The 24,357-nt window shown below is 40.9% G+C and overlaps 3 protein-coding genes across 10 annotated transcripts in view; 1 reads left to right on the forward strand and 2 right to left on the reverse strand.

Moving 5' to 3' along the window:
* The window catches only part of axl (AXL receptor tyrosine kinase), a 29,201-nt gene extending 22,358 nt beyond the window's left edge, over nucleotides 1-6,843 (forward strand). Inside the window, 6 exon segments of the mRNA XM_079246568.1 lie at nucleotides 482-603; nucleotides 1,178-1,287; nucleotides 2,551-2,710; nucleotides 3,421-3,557; nucleotides 3,745-4,126; nucleotides 4,128-6,843. Of these exon segments, the coding sequence (XP_079102694.1) occupies nucleotides 482-603; nucleotides 1,178-1,287; nucleotides 2,551-2,710; nucleotides 3,421-3,557; nucleotides 3,745-4,126; nucleotides 4,128-4,205 (989 nt within the window). The 3' untranslated portion in view covers nucleotides 4,206-6,843.
* Nucleotides 6,844-6,995: 152 nt separating this feature from the next.
* On the reverse strand, nucleotides 6,996-12,168 carry LOC306760282 (galectin-4-like; the record flags this gene model as incomplete). The annotated part of the gene is made up of 10 exons (XM_079246082.1): nucleotides 6,996-7,139; nucleotides 7,214-7,379; nucleotides 7,456-7,544; nucleotides 7,934-7,963; nucleotides 8,811-8,837; nucleotides 8,923-8,958; nucleotides 9,872-9,985; nucleotides 10,087-10,291; nucleotides 10,603-10,691; nucleotides 12,124-12,168. The coding sequence occupies 10 exons, from the start codon at nucleotides 12,166-12,168 to the stop codon at nucleotides 6,996-6,998; spliced, it is 945 nt and encodes a 314-aa protein (XP_079102208.1).
* A 1,111-nt stretch (nucleotides 12,169-13,279) lies between these two features.
* ryr1b (ryanodine receptor 1b (skeletal)) overlaps nucleotides 13,280-24,357 on the reverse strand; it is a 114,662-nt gene continuing 103,584 nt past the window's right edge. For all 8 annotated transcript variants that reach the window (XM_079246623.1, XM_079246621.1, XM_079246624.1 and 5 more), the window contains 7 exons: nucleotides 16,598-16,744; nucleotides 16,374-16,508; nucleotides 16,128-16,284; nucleotides 15,990-16,054; nucleotides 15,474-15,574; nucleotides 14,980-15,031; nucleotides 13,280-14,867 (listed from right to left, as the gene is read on the reverse strand). In XM_079246623.1, coding sequence (XP_079102749.1) covers nucleotides 14,772-14,867; nucleotides 14,980-15,031; nucleotides 15,474-15,574; nucleotides 15,990-16,054; nucleotides 16,128-16,284; nucleotides 16,374-16,508; nucleotides 16,598-16,744 — 753 coding nt within the window. In that variant the 3' untranslated portion in view covers nucleotides 13,280-14,771. The remainder of the gene's footprint in view (nucleotides 14,868-14,979; nucleotides 15,032-15,473; nucleotides 15,575-15,989; nucleotides 16,055-16,127; nucleotides 16,285-16,373; nucleotides 16,509-16,597; nucleotides 16,745-24,357) is intronic.

A 24,357-nucleotide genomic window follows, 5' to 3' on the forward strand; every position in this document is an offset into this window, starting at 1 on the left:
CAGAACACACATACACATGATAACATCTGCTTTTGCCATGAATATTAACACACCTTCCAGGTGGAAGCTACATTTGGGATAATTAATACTGACTGGATTCCTTTCATTCTTATTAATCTAGTTGTGTAATCTGAGGGAAACATGGATTTTAATAGTGGCTGAACAACAACACAAACGCTGTAAACTCTGAGACTGCAGTCAGTCAGCCTTATCGATCTATGCTCTCCTCAGTGACATGATCAGGTGTCCTTGAGGAAAACAATGTGTAAGAGATGATGAACATTTACATGATTGTGTGGATTTAATCTCTTATGAATTACCGCAAACCCCTCCTGTCGGGCCAATCAGATCAGATCAGTTTCCATTAATAAATACAATAAATGGTTTAGATATGAGGCAATGTGAACCGACATTCTAACAAAACTAGCAAATCGAGTCATGAGTTGTGTGTGTTGTACGTTAAACAGACGTGTTTTTGTAGGTGTGTGCCTGCAGACTGTGGAGAGCGAAGGTTACCCGTCCCCTGTGGTCATCCTGCCCTACATGAAGCATGGAGATCTGCATAGCTATCTGCTCTACTCCAGACTTGGAGACTGTCCTGTGGTTAGTCAGCAACTCACTTCTGCTCACACACACACACACACACACACACACACACACACACGTTTACAACTTAATTGGTTTGGGATTCATAAGTTCACACAATTGTCTGTCAGCAAAACAGCATCCAAAGTTCAGCATAGATGTAAAGTGTTTATCAATCCTCCACCCACACCTTTTTGGCAGGAAACACACTCTGAAATCATCACAACACAAGATGAGTGTGAGTTACTTTTGTACACTTATATTTGTAAATGGATGAAGTGTTTTTTGGAGCTGAGCTGTGGTCTACGCAGTAAGTCACTGGAGAGCTGTGTTGAGAAACACAAACTCTAATCAGAGCAAGATCTATACAGAATGTCGCAATCCGCACCAAGCCAGCCAACTTAGAAAAAAACACACAACAGCACCGAGTACAATTGTTCCCACAGGAGGGTTGGTTAGTGTCTGGAAAATCTCTTCAGACTGGTCAGATGTCCTTAAAAAGATGGACTCTGATGCCCTCTGCTGTGCAGAAAGTAAATCTCAGCTGAAAGCGATGCTAAACAAAGCCTGTTCCCTCTGTGCTGACCTGCAGTACCTCCCGTCCCAAATGCTGGTGAAGTTCATGACCGACATTGCCCGAGGGATGGAATACCTCAGCAGCAAGAACTTCATCCACAGAGACCTCGCTGCACGCAACTGCATGTAAGCAAATCCCAGCTTCTGCTTTTTACGTCCTGTTCCTGTCGCTCATTTTTTTTTTTCATCCATACAGAGATTTCGGGGGAATTTTCCTAAAAGAGGTCGAACTAGACTCTCAATGTCTCCTGTATCCTGTTCTGTAGGAATGTGTTGAATTTTACATTGTTCAAATTAGGGATGTCATGATTCAATTCAACTTTATTTGTATAGCGCCACTTCACAACAATGTTGTCACAGGGCACTTTACATACACGACTCAACATACACATCATTTCCAGCCAATTCATACATATCCTATAATAGAAACCAACTGAATGCATCGAGTCATGACTTCCATCCAATCCCCCATCCTGAGCTGCACGCGGCAACAGTGGGAAGGAAAAAACTCCCCTTTAACAGGAAGAAAACCTCCGGCAGAACCCGGCTTAGAGAGGGCAGCCATCTGCCCTGTGGAGATTAACAAAATGCCACAATTAATAATCGTAAAGATCCATCAATATCATAATTTTACAAAAATTATTATGTCTAAACTGTATCAACAACTCATGCACAGAACAATGGAAGTTTTACGCCACGGTCCGCCGGTCGCCACCTGCGTTGCTTTTTATTTCTGTGCAGTCTGAAGGGAGGAAAGCTGGAAAGTACGCCAGAGGAGGTCAAGTCAATTTTGCTGACTGTCCAATAAAATCAACAATATAAAAAAACCACTAAAATTCAATTTTAAAAAAGAAAATTCCCAAAATAATCCTTCAAAAAATCAAAATTGCTCCCAAATAAAAACATTATAGAAAGTATGTATCAAATATGACATAAAATCCTGTGTTTTTACTGAGAGAAGTCCAGTTATAAGAGGTATTTATTGTTTATAGAGCAGAGGGGATTTAGTCGTAATGAGACTTTTTTTGTTACTTTGTGACATTTTACTGTTTTCTATGTTGACATGAAAAGATCCTTCTATAAGGATCCTGTTCATGTTCATCTGATCAGTACTGATTGTTGGGGATACATCAAACCTGGGGGGTTAACATATGTATGTGAGACGGTTGGAAAGATCCGGGGGCAGGAATCTGATAAAGAAATGAATGAATGAGTGCTTTGAGTTACAGCTGTGGTGACTTTAATTAGCATGACAATCATAATATCTCTATCATTTCTCTACTAAGAAAGTCGCGACATCCCCGGTTTGGATAAATGTGGAGTAGGAGAAACTAAAATAGAGAAGTTCTGTTTCCTAAAAGCTGTAACAGTTTGCTCTCTTCGCCTCAGGCTGAATGAGAACATGAATGTATGTGTGGCTGACTTTGGCCTTTCCAAGAAGATCTACAATGGTGACTACTACAGGCAGGGACGGATCTCCAAGATGCCTGTTAAATGGATCGCCATCGAAAGCTTGGCAGACCGCGTCTACACCACGAAGAGCGATGTGGTCAGTTCCCTTATGAATTATTCTGCTTGTCTTTTAGCATGTGTTTCTATGACATCAACCTGACTTTCCCTTGAACATGAAGAATTAAGTTACCATGTAAATGTTCTCCAGCCTGCATTCTGCTATCTGTTAACTTCCAAGTGCGCCATGTGGGACATCTGTTCACATGGCCAAACAGATTTACCCCTGACAGAGGAAAAAATGAGATGTTAGGTCATGTTAATGTGCTAAATATCATTAAAAAAATGAGGTGTTGCTGCTGCTCTAATGGCGTTTGGTCGCCGGTTGGACAGCTAGTAGTGAAAAACGGATTTTGTTGACCACGTCTTTGGTCTCCATGATGTTGTAGTTTCATTAGTTGGCCTGTAATTCTACCGTTTGTAGCTGGAAGTAAAACTCAGCAAAAACAGTTCGACCAACATCTGCAGCGTATATGAACTGTAGCAGATGGAAACATCATTTCATGCACATTGTCCAGGGCATGTGAGAGTGCACGGTAAGATGGCGTAAGAACTGAATACGAGAACATTCCTTTGTGTTTGCTCATGCAGCTGGATGTTACACACTCTGGACACACAGCTGTGCTTTTTTTCCCCAGTGTGTGTTTGACCTGTGCAGATTTATGTGTGGTGTATAAAAGCTGCTAAAGGCCTTCCCTGCTTTACTGTTTCCATCTCTGCTCTGCCGTCTCCATCCTTTCTCTGTCTTAGTGGTCGTTTGGAGTCACCATGTGGGAAATTGCCACAAGGGGGCAGACGCCTTACCCCGGGGTGGAAAACAGCGAGATTTATGATTATCTGAGACAAGGAAACCGTCTCAAACAGCCTCCAGACTGTCTGGACTGCATGTAAGTGTCAGATACTTCACAAAACACCCTCTCTAACGATGAAAGCTTGTTTATTCCCATTATCTACGCTAGAGGTCAAACCTCTGCTCTCCATGTTTCCTGACGATTATCTACCAAGGAACTGTAGGAAGAAATGAGCTGCTTTTTATGACTGCTATGACATTAAAATGTCCTCACCCCCTCTCAGCTATGCTCTGATGTTCTCCTGCTGGCTGCTGAGCCCCAAGGATCGGCCATCATTCGAGTCCCTGCGCTGCGAGCTGGAAAAAGCCCTCGAGGATCTTCCAGATCCCCAGGACCCGGATGAGATCCTTTATGTCAACATGGATGAATCGTCCATGGAGCTTGGGGCTGTTGGTGGTCGTGACCCAGTTGGGGGTCTTTCACCTCTCTGCCTTAAAGGTTTAGACTCTGTGACCACAGCGGAGGTCCACCACCCCAACCGCTACGTCCTCTGTCCTCAACACGAGTCTAGCCGAGCCCTCTGCGACTCCCTGGAGAGTCTGGACATGCCGGTTTCATCGTCCACAGCCACGCTGCCTCTGCAGCCGTCATGCCACTCAACACCTTAACCCCACCCCAGCTCCCACCCCGACTGTGGAGCTGCTGGAGGACAGGGACGGAGCCAGGAAGATGCTTTGGCAGTGATGCTGTTCTCAGACTGGTCACCGCCAGTCCGAGAACAACCGCCAGCCTCGTTCTGCTGACTGTAAGGAACTCTATGTGCCTCACAATATGTGGTTTTGCACAAATACATACACACAGCCGAAGACATTCCAAGGAAGTGAAGGATTCGGACTCTACCTATTGCCCCCCCACGCCATGCTGCCCCCCACGTTCTCTTTTATGATGGGCACATTTTCTAAATGAGTTGCTGCAGCAGGAGGAAGACTTGCTCCTCGCAGTGCTGCAACACAATCAGGGAAGTTTTATTGTGAAAGTAACTGCGCTAAAGAAAAAAAAAACCTCTCTGAGAAACCAGCACAGACACTGTCAGACTGGACCGCAACTGAGCATGCTCAGATGGAGACGCCTCGCCCATCGCTGCAACTATTTTTAAGGAGTCCAAACTTAAAGGTGCAGTGTGTAAAAGAAACAGTGTGTAATCATTTTATTAAAAATATAAGATTTTTTTTATTCTCTTAGAATGAGGATATCTACTCACTGTGGGTCCACATGGCAGCTTTACTACGGTGTCTTTGAATGGACATCAATCTTTGAGTGTAAATCGCAAGATTGGTCATGATACGACACATCTATTTATTGGATTGTGATTTGATGTTTGCTAGTATCTCACATTCAGTCCTGATCAGTTAGATTCCATCGACTGATATGAAATAATATCCAACGAAACTAAACAGTCATTTGTATGAAAATCACAAAAAGCAACGAGAATGTCATTTAACATTTCATTCCTGAGCTCAGGTATCTAAACTGATCAATTTAAATAAAACAATCTCTCGCCACAAAGACAGACTAGTGATAAGCTAAAAATAAGCTGCCAGGGGAACTTAAAATACAGTCATTTCAAAATAAAAGTCTGTTTAATAAATGGTTATTCTTTCGATTTTTGAACAATGTTTGCATTTTGAACTGATTTTTTTTTCTTTGGCTTGTTAATATTTATGTAGATTGATGGATTGTTATACTCCTACAAGCAAAGTTTTAAAACTACTGGCTTTGTTTGATACGAGCTAGATCACCGTTTACCGTGATAAGTAACGCCTTAAAATGACCATAGAAGAAGACAGTACATGCGTGCACAATGTTGAATAAGTTACCTGCAGTGCACCTGAGGTCACTGGATCCACTCAAAAATAAAACAAGTTTATGTCTGGAAGAATTTTGGCCACTGAAGGCTACCGTCCATTCACAACTGGGGATGCGTTTAAATGAATTTTTATGCCCATCTTTGCCACTAGATGTCAGTATGTTTTACACACTGCACCTTTAAAGGATGGATTGTTTCTTTTTCTCTTCCAGATAGAAAAACAAGTTGTTCTGCTAATTCCCACAAAGGAACAAATGAGAAACTAAAGCTTATCCCTAAAATCAGTGAGACATCATGAGATGCTTCTGAACGAGGAGCCAGGGGTTTACTGCTAATTCTGCTTTGAGCCGTTTGCTAAGCAACACATGACTCTTCTCTCTGACAAATGAGACACGTGCACATCCTGATCTTTACATCATTACAATAACTCAGGAACCAAAGACGGATATTCTGCTAAAATCAGAGGTACAGGTAGACGGACTGAGGGTTGGTACGGACACCATGGACTTATCCAACACAAATCATGGGATATGGGACAAGATCCTCACCCTGGCTTTTGTCTGAAGCACAGTGTTATGACACATTTTGTATTTTTTATGCTGATTTTTATATTTCTACAACTTTGCACTAATGTTTTTATATCCGTGTTTGTGCATCTTTTGTGGTTTTTCATCTTGTTTTAATTATTTCCTGAACATTCTGCCGAAGCCCCTCATCAAAACGGTTCACGTGATGATTTGCATATTCAGAGAAGAAAGCCTTTGCAAACACTGCAGAGCCTTAAAGAGTTAATTTCTGTAACACTTAAGACGGGGGAACAGGATGAACAACACCAGCCTGCCAACCCTGTTTTGGGATATCAAGGTTTTGCACTGTAAATAAAAGTCTGTAACCAACAGACGCCAACTGAAAATGGAGCTCCTGCTTTGAGGAAGTTCACCAGCTGCAACTTTGAATTATGCATGCACTTATTTTTTTATGTATATATAAATATAAATACAGTATATTTGCCTTATTTCCTTATTAAGTCATCAGTTGGGTTGACCATGTTTCTGCACATATTTTGGGAGAGGAAATAGTTTCAATGAGGCGCTGTGTTTTGCTTTATTTTCTGTAAACATGAGAGGTACTTAGACTAAATCAAACCATATGAATCGGTATGATATGCTAGCAAATAATGACTTTCCATGTTAAGGTAAAGTGTTGCAATAGCTTTGGTACTGTTTGCTCCTACATGTTGGACCATAGAAAATGGTGCTGAGACTGAGGCACTGGTCTAAGTTCCCTGCAGATACACCTCCTGTGTGTTGGAGCATTTAGGTCAAACATCTTCCAGAGATAAAAAAAAAAAAAAAAAATGAAATTCCATCTTAATTCCACTCAAATCAGCATTAAATGGCAGATTTTCCCAACTTTTACAAAGTGCCTTCAGAGAGCCAGTATTTAGCATCACATTCGATGGATACTATAATTACTTGTATATTGTCTCTGTCATGATGTGTAAATGATTTTTTACAGTCCATACAGTATTTTGCATAAGAAATAAACAAGTTAATTCAAGAAGATTAGCTGTGATGCAGACAGTTCATTTTTGCTCAAATCAAATGTGTTTATTATCCCAGTAAACCAGCAGATGATGAGTTAACATGAAAAGCACATGTGTGATCTCAGAAGTGGATGTAGGAGATCACCATGTTGCCTTCTATCTCCAGCTTGTCAATCTCAGTGAAGGGCATGCGGTGGAAGAAGTCAAACAAGTGTTGTCCATTTACAAACACCTTGAACCTTTGGTTCCCACAACGAATCGACATCTGAGACAGAAAAACAAAACATTTGTGAATATGTCAAAATGCATAAATTAAACTGCAAAACAGATAGTGCTTACGTCAAAGTACTGTCCCTCTATGAAGGGACTCATGCTGAGCTGTCTTTCCTCCTGGCCCCAGCTCCTTCCAATGAAGCTGTTTCGCACCACAGTGCCTTCCTTCACCCGGGGGTTCAGGTGGAAGGCGATGTCAAGAGTTTTGCTCACCACAAAGTCGATGCGCAAACTGCAATACCAGCCTGTCTGTTAGCTGCCATGTCATACAAAACAATAACTCGATGAAACATGGTAAAAACCCACACCTGTCTGCCCCATAAGGCACCATGCCTCTGATGATGATGGTTCTCTTTGGGCACATTCTTCCTGGGATCATGCTGGCATAGGGCACAGGCTTGAAATGCACAGAAATAACAAGAATAGTAACAAGTCCTCATTGATCACCTACACCTTGAATACGTTCATGAAAACAAGCTTTAGTAGAGTTTAGATCTAAAAAGATATCAGTCTAGGAAAACTATTCACTAAAAAGAACCATGACAGTGAGCTGTAGTTCATCTCAGTGACCACCAGGGGGAGGTAAACTACCAATGCCAACTGGTTCCAATGGAAAAGTGTAAAAAATAAATAAATAAAAACAGAAACGAGCCTCCGTAGCTTAAACATGAAACACAGAAAGGCAAAAGAAAACTGAACTAAATGGCCCAGATGTTCTTCAAGAACATGTCATTATAATCCATCACTGACTGCAGTGTGTTTGTGTGTGATGCAAGTTTTACTCACTGGGTTGTAGACTGGCTGGCCACCCATGCACTATAACCAGAATTAGAAATAAAACACAGCAGATATTTTAAGTTAATTATTTATCTTATATTTAACTGACATAATTTACTGGGCAGTGCCCTCACCGGCAGTTGTGATCCTGGGAATCCCGGCTTTCAAAATGAATGAATAAAAAAAGAATTAAATTGAATTAGATAAATAGATAAATAAGTACTTTACTGTTTAAATTATTGAGTTGAACTTACGCCTGAGTGTTTTGCAAAGTAAATAAACTGATAATATTTCATACCCCCATACAGCCTCCAGGGCCTCCACACTGGAAAAACTCAGGCTTAAAAAACAAGAAAAAAAATCTACAAAAATGAGGTAAACGTTGCTTAAAATAAGATAAATTATCTGCCAACAGAATAAGAAAATTTGGCTTGTCAAGACTTCCCAAAACAAGTAAAACTACTCTTAAAACATGAGGAATTCTCTGGCATAAAAACTAAGAATTATCTTAACTTTAAAAAAATAAGCAGATGTGTACTCAATTTAAGATTACTTAAATGACTTAGATTTCAGTTTTTGCAGTGCAGGATATCCACCCTGCAGAGAAGTCCATGTTTCAGCAACTTTTACAACTTTGCTCTGAAGTTTAATGAAGTTTTGTCCCCAGTCATTTAGTCTTGCTGCTGCTGGACGTCTCATGATGCACTGAGCTTCTCCTTCTACTTTACTCTGTTTAATCTTTTACATCATTGTCATTATTTTGTGTTTGTCAGCAGGGAAAGCCAAACGCTCCTCTTATGTCAGTCAGAGCATCAATAAAAAAGCTTTTATTGATGCAGCTCTCAGAGGAAAATTAATAGAAACACACAAAGCACAGATGACATACCCCCACGCCACATCCTGGATATCCTCCCTGCAGACACATCATTTAGATTAAATATTGAGCTGCAATTAATTTTTTATACTGAAGGCGTAGGAAGGGTTGGGGTTATACTCACTCCCATTCCTCCTCCTATTCCTCCTCCCATTCCACCCTGAAAATACACAAAAAGAAAATATTTATCTGGTTGATAAATTACATAACATGTGCTGTATAAAAGTTTATATTAACCACATATAAACAAAGCAGATATTCCTTAATATACTGAATCTTCTACTTACTCCCAGCAACACATGCTTCTTTCTTTGATTTTAATTTTAAATTTGAGAAGCAGGTCAGTGCAGTAGTCCAGTCTAGTTTAGAGTGAAGCCTTATATTCCTCATGATGTCCTGGAAAGGGTCATTCATGCTTTTATTTTCTCCAGACTGGACTACTGCAGGTCACTCTATGCTGGGATGAACCAGTCTCTCCTCCACCGCCTACAGCTGGTCCAGAACTCAGCTGCCCGTCTGTTAACGGGGAAAAGACGGTGTGACCCGCGTGCTGCGATCTCTTCACTGGTTGCCTGTCTCTTCTAGAATAGTTTTTAAAGTTTTACTTTTGGCTTTTAAATGTTTAAATGGTCTGGCACCTCTGTACCTCTCTAGTCTTCTGCAGCATCATCGTCCTGTTAGAGCTCTTAGATCGGAAGAGCAGATGCTTCTAGTCGTCCTGAGGACTCGACTTGTGGAGACAGAGACTTTTCTGCAGGAGCCCCCAAACTCTGGAACAGTCTCCCTCTTTCGGACTGCTGGGACTTTAAGTGGTTTTAAGTCTCTTTTGAAAACTCATCTTTTTATGTTGCTTTTAACTCCAGACAGCAGGACCACTAGGTCTTTTCTGTCTTATTTTGTCTTTTTAACTATTATGTTGTCTTTATTTTAGTGCTTTTAATGTTGATTTATTTTATTTTAACTGTACACTTTGGTTACTTTGAGGTATGTGAAAGTGCTCTACAAATAAAGTTTTGATTGATTGCACTGTTTACATGAGCTGCTCTGATCTGCAGAAAGCTGGAAGGACTCACCCCGATGACATTGATGGTCTGGATGCAGACATCTCCTGCAATGTGTATTCCACGAATCTTCTCCACAGGCATGCGGTGTGGGAATGTGAAGAATTCCTTCCCGTTGACTTTAACCTGCAACAGCATGGAGTCAAACGGGAAGCAGAGGGATGCATTACTTCTGCTGCTACATAACTATTAAAGTTTCCAGTGTGTGAACGCCTGATTGGTCAGACCTGGAAGCCCTGTGAAGTGATCATGATGACCATCTCAAAGGCTTCACGCTTGCTGAAAGGCATTCTGCGGATCTTCTCCTCTGACTCCCAGGATCCATCCTGCCGGGAGTTAAAGACCACCTTGTCCCAGCCATCAAACCGAGGGTTGAAGTGCAGGGCGACGTCGCTGGACTCGGACTCACCACAGATCAGGTTGACAAAGAACCTGTCAAACACACCAGGGGAACCATAGTGTGACTAATCTGATAACAGAGCAGGTGGGGCCAAGTACAGAAAAGTCAAGGACGTAGTAAAAGGAGGAAAAATCTCCTGATAAAAGGCGTCGTAATGCAGCCAAGTGTGTGCACTGTGTACTTAGTTGGTTCATATTTGGGAATGCAGATAAAATGAAACAAGAGGGACAAATGATGAAAAATGAGGTGCAGAAACAAACCCCACCCAGACTGAGATTACACAAGGTGTGTCCTCAGCCTGGAGTGAAAAAGTTTGTTTAAACACGCTTCGTTTAACACTCACCTGGTGATGTCATCAGGAATGGACCCCTGGATGTAGATGGACGTCCCTTCTCTCACGCCTCCATAAATAGGCCCGATGTAGGGAATTACCTGGAAAGTGCACAGAAATAAGAAGCCGTGCAGAAACATTACTGCCAACAACAAAATTCAGTGAAATGGTGACATCATTCAGATGCAACGATCCTAGAATAAATTACCAATAATTATCAGGAAATCAATAATTATTCATCATTAAAAAATAGAAGCCACCACGTAACACAGATGGCTGTTGTGTGTCATCAGAGATTAATGAGATTTTCTTAACTAGATGCTTTTTAAGTTGCAAACATTTGGTGTAAATATATGCTGTTGTCCATGACTTATGCATCTGCAGCAGGAATTTTGGTCCCTATGAAAGACAACGGCAGAGACCCCACCACTTCATCGCAAATATTTAGATTTTTGTTTTTGCTTCAAGCTGATAAAAAAAAAAAAGAGCTTTTCATGGGAATAATAAAGATCTAGGGCTGTTTAACCCTTTATGGGGCAAGTAATGATGTTTGATCACTTTGTTTTCTTTCATATTCAGCATGAAACTATATTTTCTGTTAATGTAACAACAGGATGGAGCTCTTGGTTCATCCCAAATCGACAATTTTAGGTTAAAATTTCTAATTTGAAGGTATTTCATTGAGTGCCCTATAAAGGGTTAAATCACAGTGCATACATCTAACTAAGTTATTTTAATATAAATGGTTTATCAGTTTATATTATTGCTATATTTTATTACAACCCTTTTTTAATGAAGGTTTAATGATTTCCTTATATAGCTTGTACATCTCTTTGGGCCCCTATCAAGTCGTGGGGCCCTCAGAATCTTCCTAACCCCCCTGCCTTTAATCTATACCTGTTTTATATTATTATAAACTGTCCATTATGTTGCTGTATTTACTGCTTTTATGTCCTTTAACCTGCCTGCAGACCAAAAGGAAATGAGGCATCTGCTATAATCTTGCATATTTATGTAAAAATATACATTAAAATGCATGCTTTGCATTCTTAAATAGATTTGAAACATATTTTTTGGGATCATATTTAAGATTTCTCTTTCTGTTGCACCTGCACTGCAGATAAAACACTCACTAAGACAAGTTTGCAGCAAAATACTGCAGGAGGAACATGACAAGTCAGTCAATATTTGCACCATTTTAAAGTCAAGGATTTTTTTTTTGTTAGTGTGGCCGTGCAGCTTTTAACGCTTACAGGAACAGAGTTTAAGGGGGGAAATTTGAGAAAACAAGCCAAATACAGCAAAAAACTTGGGCCTGAAAAAGATGGAAGACAGTTTCCTCAAGACTGTTTTTCCTTTAAAAGAGTCAGGCATCCTGACTGCTGCGAATATCTTTAGTGAATTTAAGTTAGTTAACAAACGCAGGAGCAGCAAAGATGGCTTAGAAAGCATTTCTAATCAGGAGTTGCACCTGCAATTCAGAGCAGCCTTCATCACATCCTCGAGCTCCAGCAGAGGAGTGCAGATACTTACTGGGGAGTAGACGGGCTGGTAGCCTGGAGGAGTGACAAACGTCATGGCGGCGGATGAAGAGGAGGATGAACAGATGCAAACTCTGCTGGGTGGCTTGTTTTATACAGCTGTTGAGGGAGGGGCCAAGCTGGGTACCATCCCAGGTCTGCACCACCTTTGCCCTCAGAGAGGAGTGGCACCATGAGGGCAACAAGTGTTTTCATTCTTCACCGTAATGAATGAAGCATTCAGGATGTTTGAAGTAGAACGAAGGTGAAGAGTAAACGTGTTGCCACATAATTCACCTTCAGCTGCAGATCAGAAGCAAAATAGCTCAAACTAAACTTTGAACAGGTTTTTTTCATCCCTGTTGTTGGTGGAAAAAGCAGCAATCTGGAGGTCTTTCTTTGTTACATCCTTTCCCGCGCCCTCATAATTACTGGAACTGGGATTCAGAAAATATGCAGACAATGTTCCAGTTAAAGGGAAACAGGGGTTGCTCTTATCTAACACTCATAAAATGCTGCTTTTGTTTAAATAAACCATGCTGCACTGATCCAGCAGTTTAATCAAAAGCTTTGCTAAGTAAACATGAATGAACACAAATCCACAGAGAACAAAAGAAGTCACACTAATGAACTGGTTTAACTGGAAGTCCTGCTTTACACCCATTTATCTTTCATGACTGATCAGACTAAAGGTCACACACCTGAACATGAACTCTTATTTCTGGAAGATGAGTGATAACATGTCAGATGTTTCATGCATGATGACCTTCCTCCAGTTCTCAGCTTCTTCTGCTGACCAGGAGCCAAAAGCCTGATGAGGCCGAGCCTGGATGACCTCCTGACGCGGGGAGGCCATCCTCTCTGCTCCTTCAGTCCCTGCTGCAGCACTAACCAGCTGTGGACTGGGTACACCTCTAGTTCTTACTGGCTGGTTCGCCATTCATCACCAGCATCGTTAGGAAATGAATGTTTATCAACCAGAATTAGTGTTTTTCTCTGAAGCCAATGAGGAGCTGCTGGTTGCAGACCGGTGGGTTGGTTTAGGGTGGGGGAGTTTTAACATAATAAAAAAAATCTATAATCTACAATAGTACAAAACATTAATTCTATATTGACCCTAAATTTAACAAGAAGTTTCCATTTGCCTACTTATACACACACACACACACTCAGATTTTCCTTAAAATAATCTGTTTATTCTGTATTGAAACACAGGTTCAGTCAGAGGACACTCAGTCAAGTGGAAAGCAGTGATCTCCTTTAAGCTCCATGCCATCCAGAGCCTCTGCGGCGACCGCAGCGGCAAACACACACTGCAGGATCACCAGCGAGCGACACCCTGCATACGTCCTAACACTGAAAACAAGCTGGACATGTGATCTGAAAGAAGGGAGGTGAGATGGAACTGGCTGAGATCAATGCATCACACACAACTTTTTTTTTCTTTTTTCTTTTTTGGATTGAGAAAAATAATTAATATGCTTGAATTCCTAAAAAATATCTATAGTAAAAACCTAACTGGCAAAAGAAACAGAAGCTAAAAGTCTCTTCTGACTGCAAACTGGGCGCTTTCTTCATGGTAAGACTAGTTCTCTTCACCACTCTGGGTTTCACAAACGTGATGCCTTCATGTCTGAAAATAAAAGCATGGATCCATTCAATTCCACAAAGCCCGCAAGAAAAAATAAATATATGTATGTATGGTTCCTTGGAAGGTTTGTAAACAGCCTCGTCTTGTCTCAGTTATACAGATGGCGCTTCGGCCAAAATGTACATTCATCTTTCTTCTCAACGCAGGGACAAATTATTTGTGCACAAGATGTCGGCCTCTGCACATAAACAAGAAATAAATAATCTGGGCATCCTCCTGTTCTGTATGTGTGTGTTACATCATCACTGCTTTACACAACACAGAGACAGCAGTGGAAAAGGACCACATACATCCAGGGACGCCTTGTAAGACTTCAGAACATTAACCTGGTTCATCTGATCACATCAAAATATGCAAAATACTCAGATGAGGCTTGTTTTTATCACATCAAGTCAGTCCAAGTAGTTTCATTCATCCGTACTCGTGTCAAGACGAGTTTTTTGTGTCTTGAGAGAAAAGGAGCGAGAGGGGTCGATAGGTTTGCCGTTCCCTCAGATATCCGACTCTCACGTACCGAACGAGGCAAAAAATCATCTTAGAAACTATAAAATAAGACATAAACACTTTAAAGTCAAACGAAATGGTTTAAACTAAAGAGGGAAACTATGTGCGAGCTGAAGCAGGACTGGGTTTTAGGCACGTTAACGTTTACAGCAGTAGCAGCTAAAAGTTGGTTGTGTTGATATGCAAGGCGGTCCATGTAGGATCTACACAGAAAAGGCCATGATCGCACAGCAGAATAAAAAGGCTCCTGGATTTTATCTTCTTGTGTCTCTCTGATAGGATTATTCTACTTTTCTTTAACCAGTCGGATCAACATTCTGCTGCAGGTGGTAAAAAAAGTGCAGTTGGAGTGTGCATAGCTGGAGGAGATGAAGGAAATGTGCAGACAAGACATGAAACTAAGACACAGATGTGTTTGATTTTAACAATTCAGCTCTTTTTCTGGACTTTTTCCTCCTCTCTCCCGTCTTTCCTCCATCAAAGACACACATGAAAGACTCCGGGATTTATCCGAGCTGGTCCTCATACTGCTTCCTGAAGCAGTCTCCAGCAGGGAAGAAGTCCCAGCATCGCTCTTGGTACATCTTCCAAACGTAGGACTCCTGCAGACCCGAGGGGAAAAACAGTTAAAGGATGTAGGCTTCAAGAAGGACCACAAAAACAGGGGAATACATGTGTAAATCCAATAAATAAATATAATAAAACATTACTGACCTGTCCTGTATGCTCTGTTTCATCTTTATTTATAAGATACATCAAGAAGAACCTGAACAGGACAAGAAAATTCATCATGAACAAGCCTGAATTTATTTCTAAATCATAAAATAATCCTTGAATAGTTCCTGTTCATGTTTAATACAATAAAGGAAGCATATTTCTCATAAAGCTGCAGCCACATGAGGGAAAAACTCTCTTTCAGGTTTAATGTCTTAAATTGGGGCAAACAATATCACTGAAAGAAAACAACTTCGAAAAATATGAGATATGTGATTCAGAGTAAATTCATGAGTAAAGGAAGCAATCAGCCTAAAACCCGATGATTCAATGATGAGAGAAACTCTACAAGCGACGTCTCAGACTCTCCGTCAGCACGATAAATTCAGGAAAGGCTGAACAAACAGGTCCTGTTTGCAAACGCTGAAGGAGAAAGAATGATGATGAATACATATCATAACCAAAAAGTGCCTTTTCCACTTCTGCACACTCACATGTAGTTGGCTAAATTATGCTCCTCTAAGGTGTGCGTCTCAAAGCCATGCGGCGTTGTGTCAAAGTAGTCACTTCCGATTCCACAGATGAAGCATTTAGTCTGGAAGACAGAAAAGCACAAAAACAGTCAAATCATGGCTGAATGTAAGAAACACTGAGCAGGAGTGGAATGTGGGAGATTATTAATCTTGTTTTTACAGAATATATCTTTTACTTTTTTAGTAACTACATGATAAAATCTACTTATTTTACAAACATAATGAGTTAAATTAACTCATTGAGACTTTTTGAGGACATATTGGCTCTTTCATACCAAAATTCAGATGTTTGAAGACCAAATAGAAAAATGTCTAGACTTTACACAAGTGAAATTTATCTAAACCATTTAAAGACATATGTATCATATTTGATTCATGCAGTTTCTGCATCACTTTATGGTAAAAACTTTAATCAAAATCATGTTGTATGCAACAAAGTTCAAGCTGGATTCAGAAAAAACTGGTTTAAAATCTTACCTCCATGTCCTCCCTGACCTGCTCCTGCTGGTCTCTCAGCTCTCCAAAGGCATCGATGATCAAACCTGACAGACGGAAGCAGTGTTAGATGTCTGTTTATCAGCCATTTTTTATCCAAAGAAACAAACAGCAGTTCACCCTGGATGATGGCCAGCAGAATGACGATGACAAAGAAGAAGAAGGTGATGTCAAAGACCACGCGGTAGAGCTCGTATTCGTCCCCAGCCGGGTCCTCGATCTCATCTCCGATGCCACCACCGGCACGCACGCCAACATACATGTGGAACAGGTAACACTGCAGGAGGAAGAGGAGGAAGGGGGGAACATGGGAAAGACTAAATTTCTTGTTTGAAAACTTCAAGAAAAGATTTGTCCTTCGCTTACTGTCATCATGTCGTCACACTTCATGTCCGGCTCGTCCTCGTCTTCACTCTTGTTGTAGAACTTGCGGAAGAAGTTGAAGGCCACCACGGTGTAGAGATACACCACAACGGCCAGCAGACCCACCGTCATCACCAGCTGCACACAGCAGACACACATGCTCAGCTTGGTTTCCCAACGAGGGAAGGCAGACCGTTAGGAGGCCTCTTCATGAGTGGACGTCTCACCTGTTTGCCGTTGTGAGTGACAGAGGACAAAATGGTGCGCAGGGTTTTGACTCCCATGGCGATGTCCAGAAGATGGCAGGCGAAGAAGAAGTTGTTGTAGTGTCCGAGCAGAGACATCAACATGTACCAAACCAGGTAGAGGAAGGTCTGAAACAAACAAACAAGGCAAATGGAAGGTCTGAAACAAACAAAAAATGACAAATGGAAGGTCTGAAACAAACAAACAAGGAAAATGGAAGGTCTGGAACCAACAAAAGGGGCAAATGGAAGGTCTGAAACCAACAAACAAGGTAAATGGAAGGTCTGAAACAAACAAACAAGGCAAAAGGAATGTCTGATACCAACAAAAGGGGCAAATTGAAGGTCTGAAACAAACAAACAAGGCCAATGGAAGGTCTGAAATAAACAAACTGGGAAAATGAAAGGTCTGAAACAAACAATTGGGCAAATGGAAGGTCTGAAACAAACAAACGGGGAAAATGGAAGGTCTAAAACAAACAAACGGAGAAAATGGAAGGTCTGAAACAAACAAACGGAGCAAATGGAAGGTCTGAAACAAACAAACAGGGCAAATGGAAGGTCTAAAACAAACAAACAAGTCAAATGTAAGGTCTGAAACAAACAAACGGAGCAAATGGAAGGTCTGAAACAAACAAACTGGGCAAATGGAAGGTCTGAAACAAACAAACGGAGCAAATGGAAGGTCTGAAACAAACAAACAAACGGGGCAAATAGAAGGTCTGAAACAAACAAACAAGGCAAATGGAAGGTCTGAAACCAACAAAAGGGGAAAATGGAAGGTCTGAAACAAACAAACAAGGAAAATGGAAGGTCTGAAACCAACAAAAGGGGAAAATGGAAGGTCTGAAACAAACAAACGGGGAAAATGGAAGGTCTAAAACAAACAAACGGAGAAAATGGAAGGTCTGAAACAAACAAACGGAGCAAATGGAAGGTCTGAAACAAACAAACAGGGCAAATGGAAGGTCTAAAACAAACAAACAAGTCAAATGGAAGGTCTGAAACAAACAAACGGAGCAAATGGAAGGTCTGAAACAAACAAACTGGGCAAATGGAAGGTCTGAAACAAACAAACGGAGCAAATGGAAGGTCTGAAACAAACAAACAAACGGGGCAAATAGAAGGTCTGAAACAAACAAACAAGGCAAATGGAAGGTCTGAAACAAACAAACAAGGAAAATGGAAGGTCTGAAACCAACAAAAGGGGAAAATGGAAGGTCTGAAACAAACAAACAAGGAAAATGGAAGGTCTGAAACCAACAAAAGGGGAAAATGGAAGGTCTGAAACAAACAAACGGGGAAAATGGAAGGTCTAAAACAAACAAACGGAGAAAATGGAAGGTCTGAAACAAACAAACGGAGCAAATGGAAGGTCTGAAACAAACAAACAGGGCAAATGGAAGGTCTAAAACAAACAAACAAGTCAAATGGAAGGTCTGAAATAAACAAACGGAGCAAATGGAAGGTCTGAAACAAACAAACTGGGCAAATGGAAGGTCTGAAACAAACAAACGGAGCAAATGGAAGGTCTGAAACAAACAAACGGGGCAAATAGAAGGTCTGAAACAAACAAACAAGGCAAATGGAAGGTCTGAAACAAACAAACAAGGAAAATGGAAGGTCTGAAACCAACAAAAGGGGAAAATGGAAGGTCTGAAACAAACAAACAAGGAAAATGGAAGGTCTGAAACCAACAAAAGGGGAAAATGGAAGGTCTGAAACCAACAAACAAGGTAAATGGAAGGTCTGCAACAAACAAACAAGGCAAAAGGAAGGTCTGAAACCAACAAAGGGGGCAAATTGAAGGTCTGAAACAAACAAACAAGACAAATGGATGGTCTGAAACAAACAAACAAGGCAAATGGAAGGTCCGAAACCAACAAACAAGGTAAATGGAAGGTCTGAAACAAACAAACAAGGCAAAAGCAAGGTCGGAAACCAACAAAAGGGGCAAATTGAAGGTCTGAAACAAACAAACAAGGCAAATGGAAAGTCTGAAACAAACAAACTGGGAAAATGAAAGGTCTGAAACAAACAAACTGGGAAAATGGAAGGTCTGAAACAAACAAACGGAGCAAATGGATGGTCTGAAACAAACAAACGGGGCAAATAGAAGGTCTGAAACAAACAAACAAGGCAAATGGAAGGTCTGAAACAAACAAACAAGGAAAATGGAAGGTCTGAAACCAACAAAAGGGGAAAATGGAAGGTCTGAAACAAACAAACAAGGAAAATGGAAGGTCTGAAACCAACAAAAGGGGAAAATGGAAGGTCTGAAACCAACAAACAAGGTAAATGGAAGGTCTGCAACAAACAAACAAGGCAAAAGGAAGGTCTGAAACCAACAAAGGGGGCAAATTGAAGGTCTGAAACAAACAAACAAGACAAATGGATGGTCTGAAACAAACAAACAAGGCAAATGGAAGGTCTGAAACAAACAAACTGGGCAAATGGAAGGTCTGAAACAAACAAACGGAGCAAATGGAAGGTCTGAAACAAACAAACGGGGCAAATAGAAGGTCTGAAACAAACAAACAAGGCAAATGGAAGGTCTGAAACAAACAAACAAGGAAAATGGAAGGTCTGAAACCAACAAAAGGGGAAAATGGAAGGTCTGAAACAAACAAACAAGGAAAATGGAAGGTCTGAAACCAACAAAAGGGGAAAATGGAAGGTCTGAAACAAACAAACGGGGAAAATGGAAGGTCTAAAACAAACAAACGGAGAAAATGGAAGGTCTGAAACAAACAAACGGAGCAAATGGAAGGTCTGAAACAAACAAACAGGGCAAATGGAAGGTCTAAAACAAACAAACAAGTCAAATGGAAGGTCTGAAACAAACAAACGGAGCAAATGGAAGGTCTGAAACAAACAAACTGGGCAAATGGAAGGTCTGAAACAAACAAACGGAGCAAATGGAAGGTCTGAAACAAACAAACGGGGCAAATAGAAGGTCTGAAACAAACAAACAAGGCAAATGGAAGGTCTGAAACAAACAAACAAGGAAAATGGAAGGTCTGAAACCAACAAAAGGGGAAAATGGAAGGTCTGAAACAAACAAACAAGGAAAATGGAAGGTCTGAAACCAACAAAAGGGGAAAATGGAAGGTCTGAAACCAACAAACAAGGTAAATGGAAGGTCTGCAACAAACAAACAAGGCAAAAGGAAGGTCTGAAACCAACAAAGGGGGCAAATTGAAGGTCTGAAACAAACAAACAAGACAAATGGATGGTCTGAAACAAACAAACAAGGCAAATGGAAGGTCCGAAACCAACAAACAAGGTAAATGGAAGGTCTGAAACAAACAAACAAGGCAAAAGCAAGGTCGGAAACCAACAAAAGGGGCAAATTGAAGGTCTGAAACAAACAAACAAGGCAAATGGAAAGTCTGAAACAAACAAACTGGGAAAATGAAAGGTCTGAAACAAACAAACTGGGAAAATGGAAGGTCTGAAACAAACAAACGGAGCAAATGGATGGTCTGAAACAAACAAACGGGGCAAATAGAAGGTCTGAAACAAACAAACAAGGCAAATGGAAGGTCTGAAACAAACAAACAAGGAAAATGGAAGGTCTGAAACCAACAAAAGGGGAAAATGGAAGGTCTGAAACAAACAAACAAGGAAAATGGAAGGTCTGAAACCAACAAAAGGGGAAAATGGAAGGTCTGAAACCAACAAACAAGGTAAATGGAAGGTCTGCAACAAACAAACAAGGCAAAAGGAAGGTCTGAAACCAACAAAGGGGGCAAATTGAAGGTCTGAAACAAACAAACAAGACAAATGGATGGTCTGAAACAAACAAACAAGGCAAATGGAAGGTCCGAAACCAACAAACAAGGTAAATGGAAGGTCTGAAACAAACAAACAAGGCAAAAGCAAGGTCGGAAACCAACAAAAGGGGCAAATTGAAGGTCTGAAACAAACAAACAAGGCAAATGGAAAGTCTGAAACAAACAAACTGGGAAAATGAAAGGTCTGAAACAAACAATGGGGCAAATGGAAGGTCTGAAACCAACAAACGGGGCAAATAAAACGTCTGCAACAAACAAACAAGGCAAATGGAAGGTCTAAAACCAACAAACAAGGAAAATGGAAGGTCTGAAACCAACAATGGGGCAAATGGAAGGCCTGAAACCAACAAACTGGGAAAATGAAAGGTCTGAAACAAACAAACTGGGAAAATGGACGGTCTGAACAAACAAACGGAGAAAATGGAAGGTCTGAAACAAACAAACAAGTCAAATGGAAGGTCTGAAACAAACAAACAAGGCAAAAGGAAGGTCTGAAACCAACAAAAGGGGCAAATGGAAGGTCTGAAACAAACAAACAGGGCAAATGGAAAGTCTGAAACAAACAAACGGGGAAAATGGAAGGTCTGAAACCAACAATGGGGCAAATGGAAGGCCTGAAACCAACAAACGGGGCAAATGGAAGGTCTGACACAAACAAACAAGAGAAATGGAACGTCTGAAACAAACAAACAAGGCAAATGGAAGGTCTGAAACAATCAAATGGGGCAATGGGAAGGTCTGAAACAAACAAACAGAGCAAATGGAAGGTCTGCAACAAACAAACAAGAGAAATGGAAAGTCTGAAACAAACAGGGCAAATGGAAGGTCTGACACTAACAAACAAGAGAAATGGAAGGTCTGAAACAAACAAACAAGGCAAATGGAAGGTCTGAAACAAACAAATGGGGCAAATGGAAGGTCTGACACAAACAAATGGGGAAAATGGAAGGTCTGAAACAAATAAACAAGGCAAATGGAAGGTCTGAAACAAACAAACTGGGAAAATGAAAGGTCTGAAACAAACAATGGGGCAAATGAAAGGTCTGAAACAAACAAACGGGGAAAATGGAAGGTCTAAAACAAACAAACGGAGCAAATGGAAGGTCTGAAACAAACAAACAAGTCAAATGGAAGGTCTGAAACAAACAAACAAGTCAAATGGAAGGTCTGAAACAAACAAACAAGGCAAATGGAAGGTCTGAAACAAACAAATGGGGCAAATGGAAGGTCTGACACAAACAAATGGGGAAAATGGAAGGTCTGAAACAATAAACAAGGCAAATGGAAGGTCTGAAACAAACAATGGGGCAAATGAAAGGTCTGAAACAAACAAACGGGGAAAATGGAAGGTCTAAAACAAACAAACGGAGAAAATGGAAGGTCTGAAACAAACAAACGGAGCAAATGGAAGGTCTGAAACAAACAAACAGGGCAAATGGAAGGTCTGAAACAAACAAACAAGTCAAATGGAAGGTCTGAAACAAACAAACGGAGCAAATGGAAGGTCTGAAACAAACAAACGGGGAAAATGGAAGGTCTGAAACCAACAAACAAGGAAAATGGAAGGTCTGAAACCAACAATGGGGCAAATGGAAGGCATGAAACAAACAAACGGGGCAAATGGAAGGTCTGAAACAAACAAACGGGGCAAATGGAAAGTCTGAAACAAACAAACGGGGCAAATGGACGGTCTGAAACAAACAAACGGAGCAAATGGAAGGTCTGAAACAAACAAACGGAGCAAATGGAAGGTCTGAAACAAACAAACAAGTCAAATGGAAGGTCTGAAACCAACAAACAAGGCAAAAGGAAGGTCTGAAACCAACAAAAGGGGCAAATGGACGGTCTGAAACAAACAAACGGGGAAAATGGAAGGTCTGAAACAAACAAACAAGTCAAATGGAAGGTCTGAAACAAACAAACGGAGCAAATGGAAGGTCTGAAACAAACAAACGGGGAAAATGGAAGGTCTGAAACCAACAAACAAGGAAAATGGAAGGTCTGAAACCAACAATGGGGCAAATGGAAGGCATGAAACAAACAAACGGGGCAAATGGAAGGTCTGAAACAAACAAACGGGGCAAATGGAAAGTCTGAAACAAACAAACGGGGCAAATGGACGGTCTGAAACAAACAAACGGAGCAAATGGAAGGTCTGAAACAAACAAACGGAGCAAATGGAAGGTCTGAAACCAACAATGGGGCAAATGGAAGGCCTGAAACCAACAAACGGGGCAAATGGAAGGTCTGACACAAACAAACAAGAGAAATGGAACGTCTGAAACAAACAAACAAGGCAAATGGAAGGTCTGAAACAATCAAATGGGGCAATGGGAAGGTCTGAAACAAACAAACAGAGCAAATGGAAGGTCTGCAACAAACAAACAAGACAAATGGATGGTCTGAAACAAACAAACAAGGCAAATGGAAGGTCCGAAACCAACAAACAAGGTAAATGGAAGGTCTGAAACAAACAAACAAGGCAAAAGCAAGGTCGGAAACCAACAAAAGGGGCAAATTGAAGGTCTGAAACAAACAAACAAGGCAAATGGAAAGTCTGAAACAAACAAACTGGGAAAATGAAAGGTCTGAAACAAACAATGGGGCAAATGGAAGGTCTGAAACCAACAAACGGGGCAAATAAAACGTCTGCAACAAACAAACAAGGCAAATGGAAGGTCTAAAACCAACAAACAAGGAAAATGGAAGGTCTGAAACCAACAATGGGGCAAATGGAAGGCCTGAAACCAACAAACGGGGCAAATGGAAGGTCTGAAACAAACAAACGGGGCAAATGGAAGGTCTGAAACAAACAACCGGGGAAAATGGAAGGTCTGAAACAAACAAACAGAGCAAATAAAAGGTCTGCAACAAACAAACAAGGCAAATGGAAGGTCTGAAACCAACAAACAAGGTAAATGGAAGGTCTGCAACAAACAAACAAGGCAAATGGAAGGTCTGAAACCAACAAACAAGGAAAATGGAAGGTCTGAAACCAACAATGGGGCAAATGGAAGGCATGAAACAAACAAACGGGGCAAATGGAGGTCTGAAACAAACAAACTGGGCAAATGGAAAGTCTGAAACAAACAAATGGGGCAAATGGACGGTCTGAACAAACAAACGGAGAAAATGGAAGGTCTGAAACAAACAAACAAGTCAAATGGAAGGTCTGAAACAAACAAACAAGGCAAAAGGAAGGTCTGAAACCAACAAAAGGGGCAAATGGAAGGTCTGAAACAAACAAACAGGGCAAATGGAAAGTCTGAAACAAACAAACGGGGAAAATGGAAGGTCTGAAACCAACAATGGGGCAAATGGAAGGCCTGAAACCAACAAACGGGGCAAATGGAAGGTCTGACACAAACAAACAAGAGAAATGGAACGTCTGAAACAAACAAACAAGGCAAATGGAAGGTCTGAAACAATCAAATGGGGCAATGGGAAGGTCTGAAACAAACAAACAGAGCAAATGGAAGGTCTGCAACAAACAAACAAGAGAAATGGAAAGTCTGAAACAAACAGGGCAAATGGAAGGTCTGACACTAACAAACAAGAGAAATGGAAGGTCTGAAACAAACAAACAAGGCAAATGGAAGGTCTGAAACAAACAAATGGGGCAAATGGAAGGTCTGACACAAACAAATGGGGAAAATGGAAGGTCTGAAACAAATAAACAAGGCAAATGGAAGGTCTGAAACAAACAAACTGGGAAAATGAAAGGTCTGAAACAAACAATGGGGCAAATGAAAGGTCTGAAACAAACAAACGGGGAAAATGGAAGGTCTGAAACCAACAAACAAGGAAAATGGAAGGTCTGAAACCAACAATGGGGCAAATGGAAGGCATGAAACAAACAAACGGGGCAAATGGAAGGTCTGAAACAAACAAACGGGGCAAATGGAAAGTCTGAAACAAACAAACGGGGCAAATGGACGGTCTGAA

Source organism: Telmatherina bonti, assembly GCF_933228915.1.
Source record: "Telmatherina bonti genome assembly, chromosome: 9".
Taxonomy (NCBI): Eukaryota; Metazoa; Chordata; class Actinopteri; order Atheriniformes; family Telmatherinidae; genus Telmatherina; species Telmatherina bonti.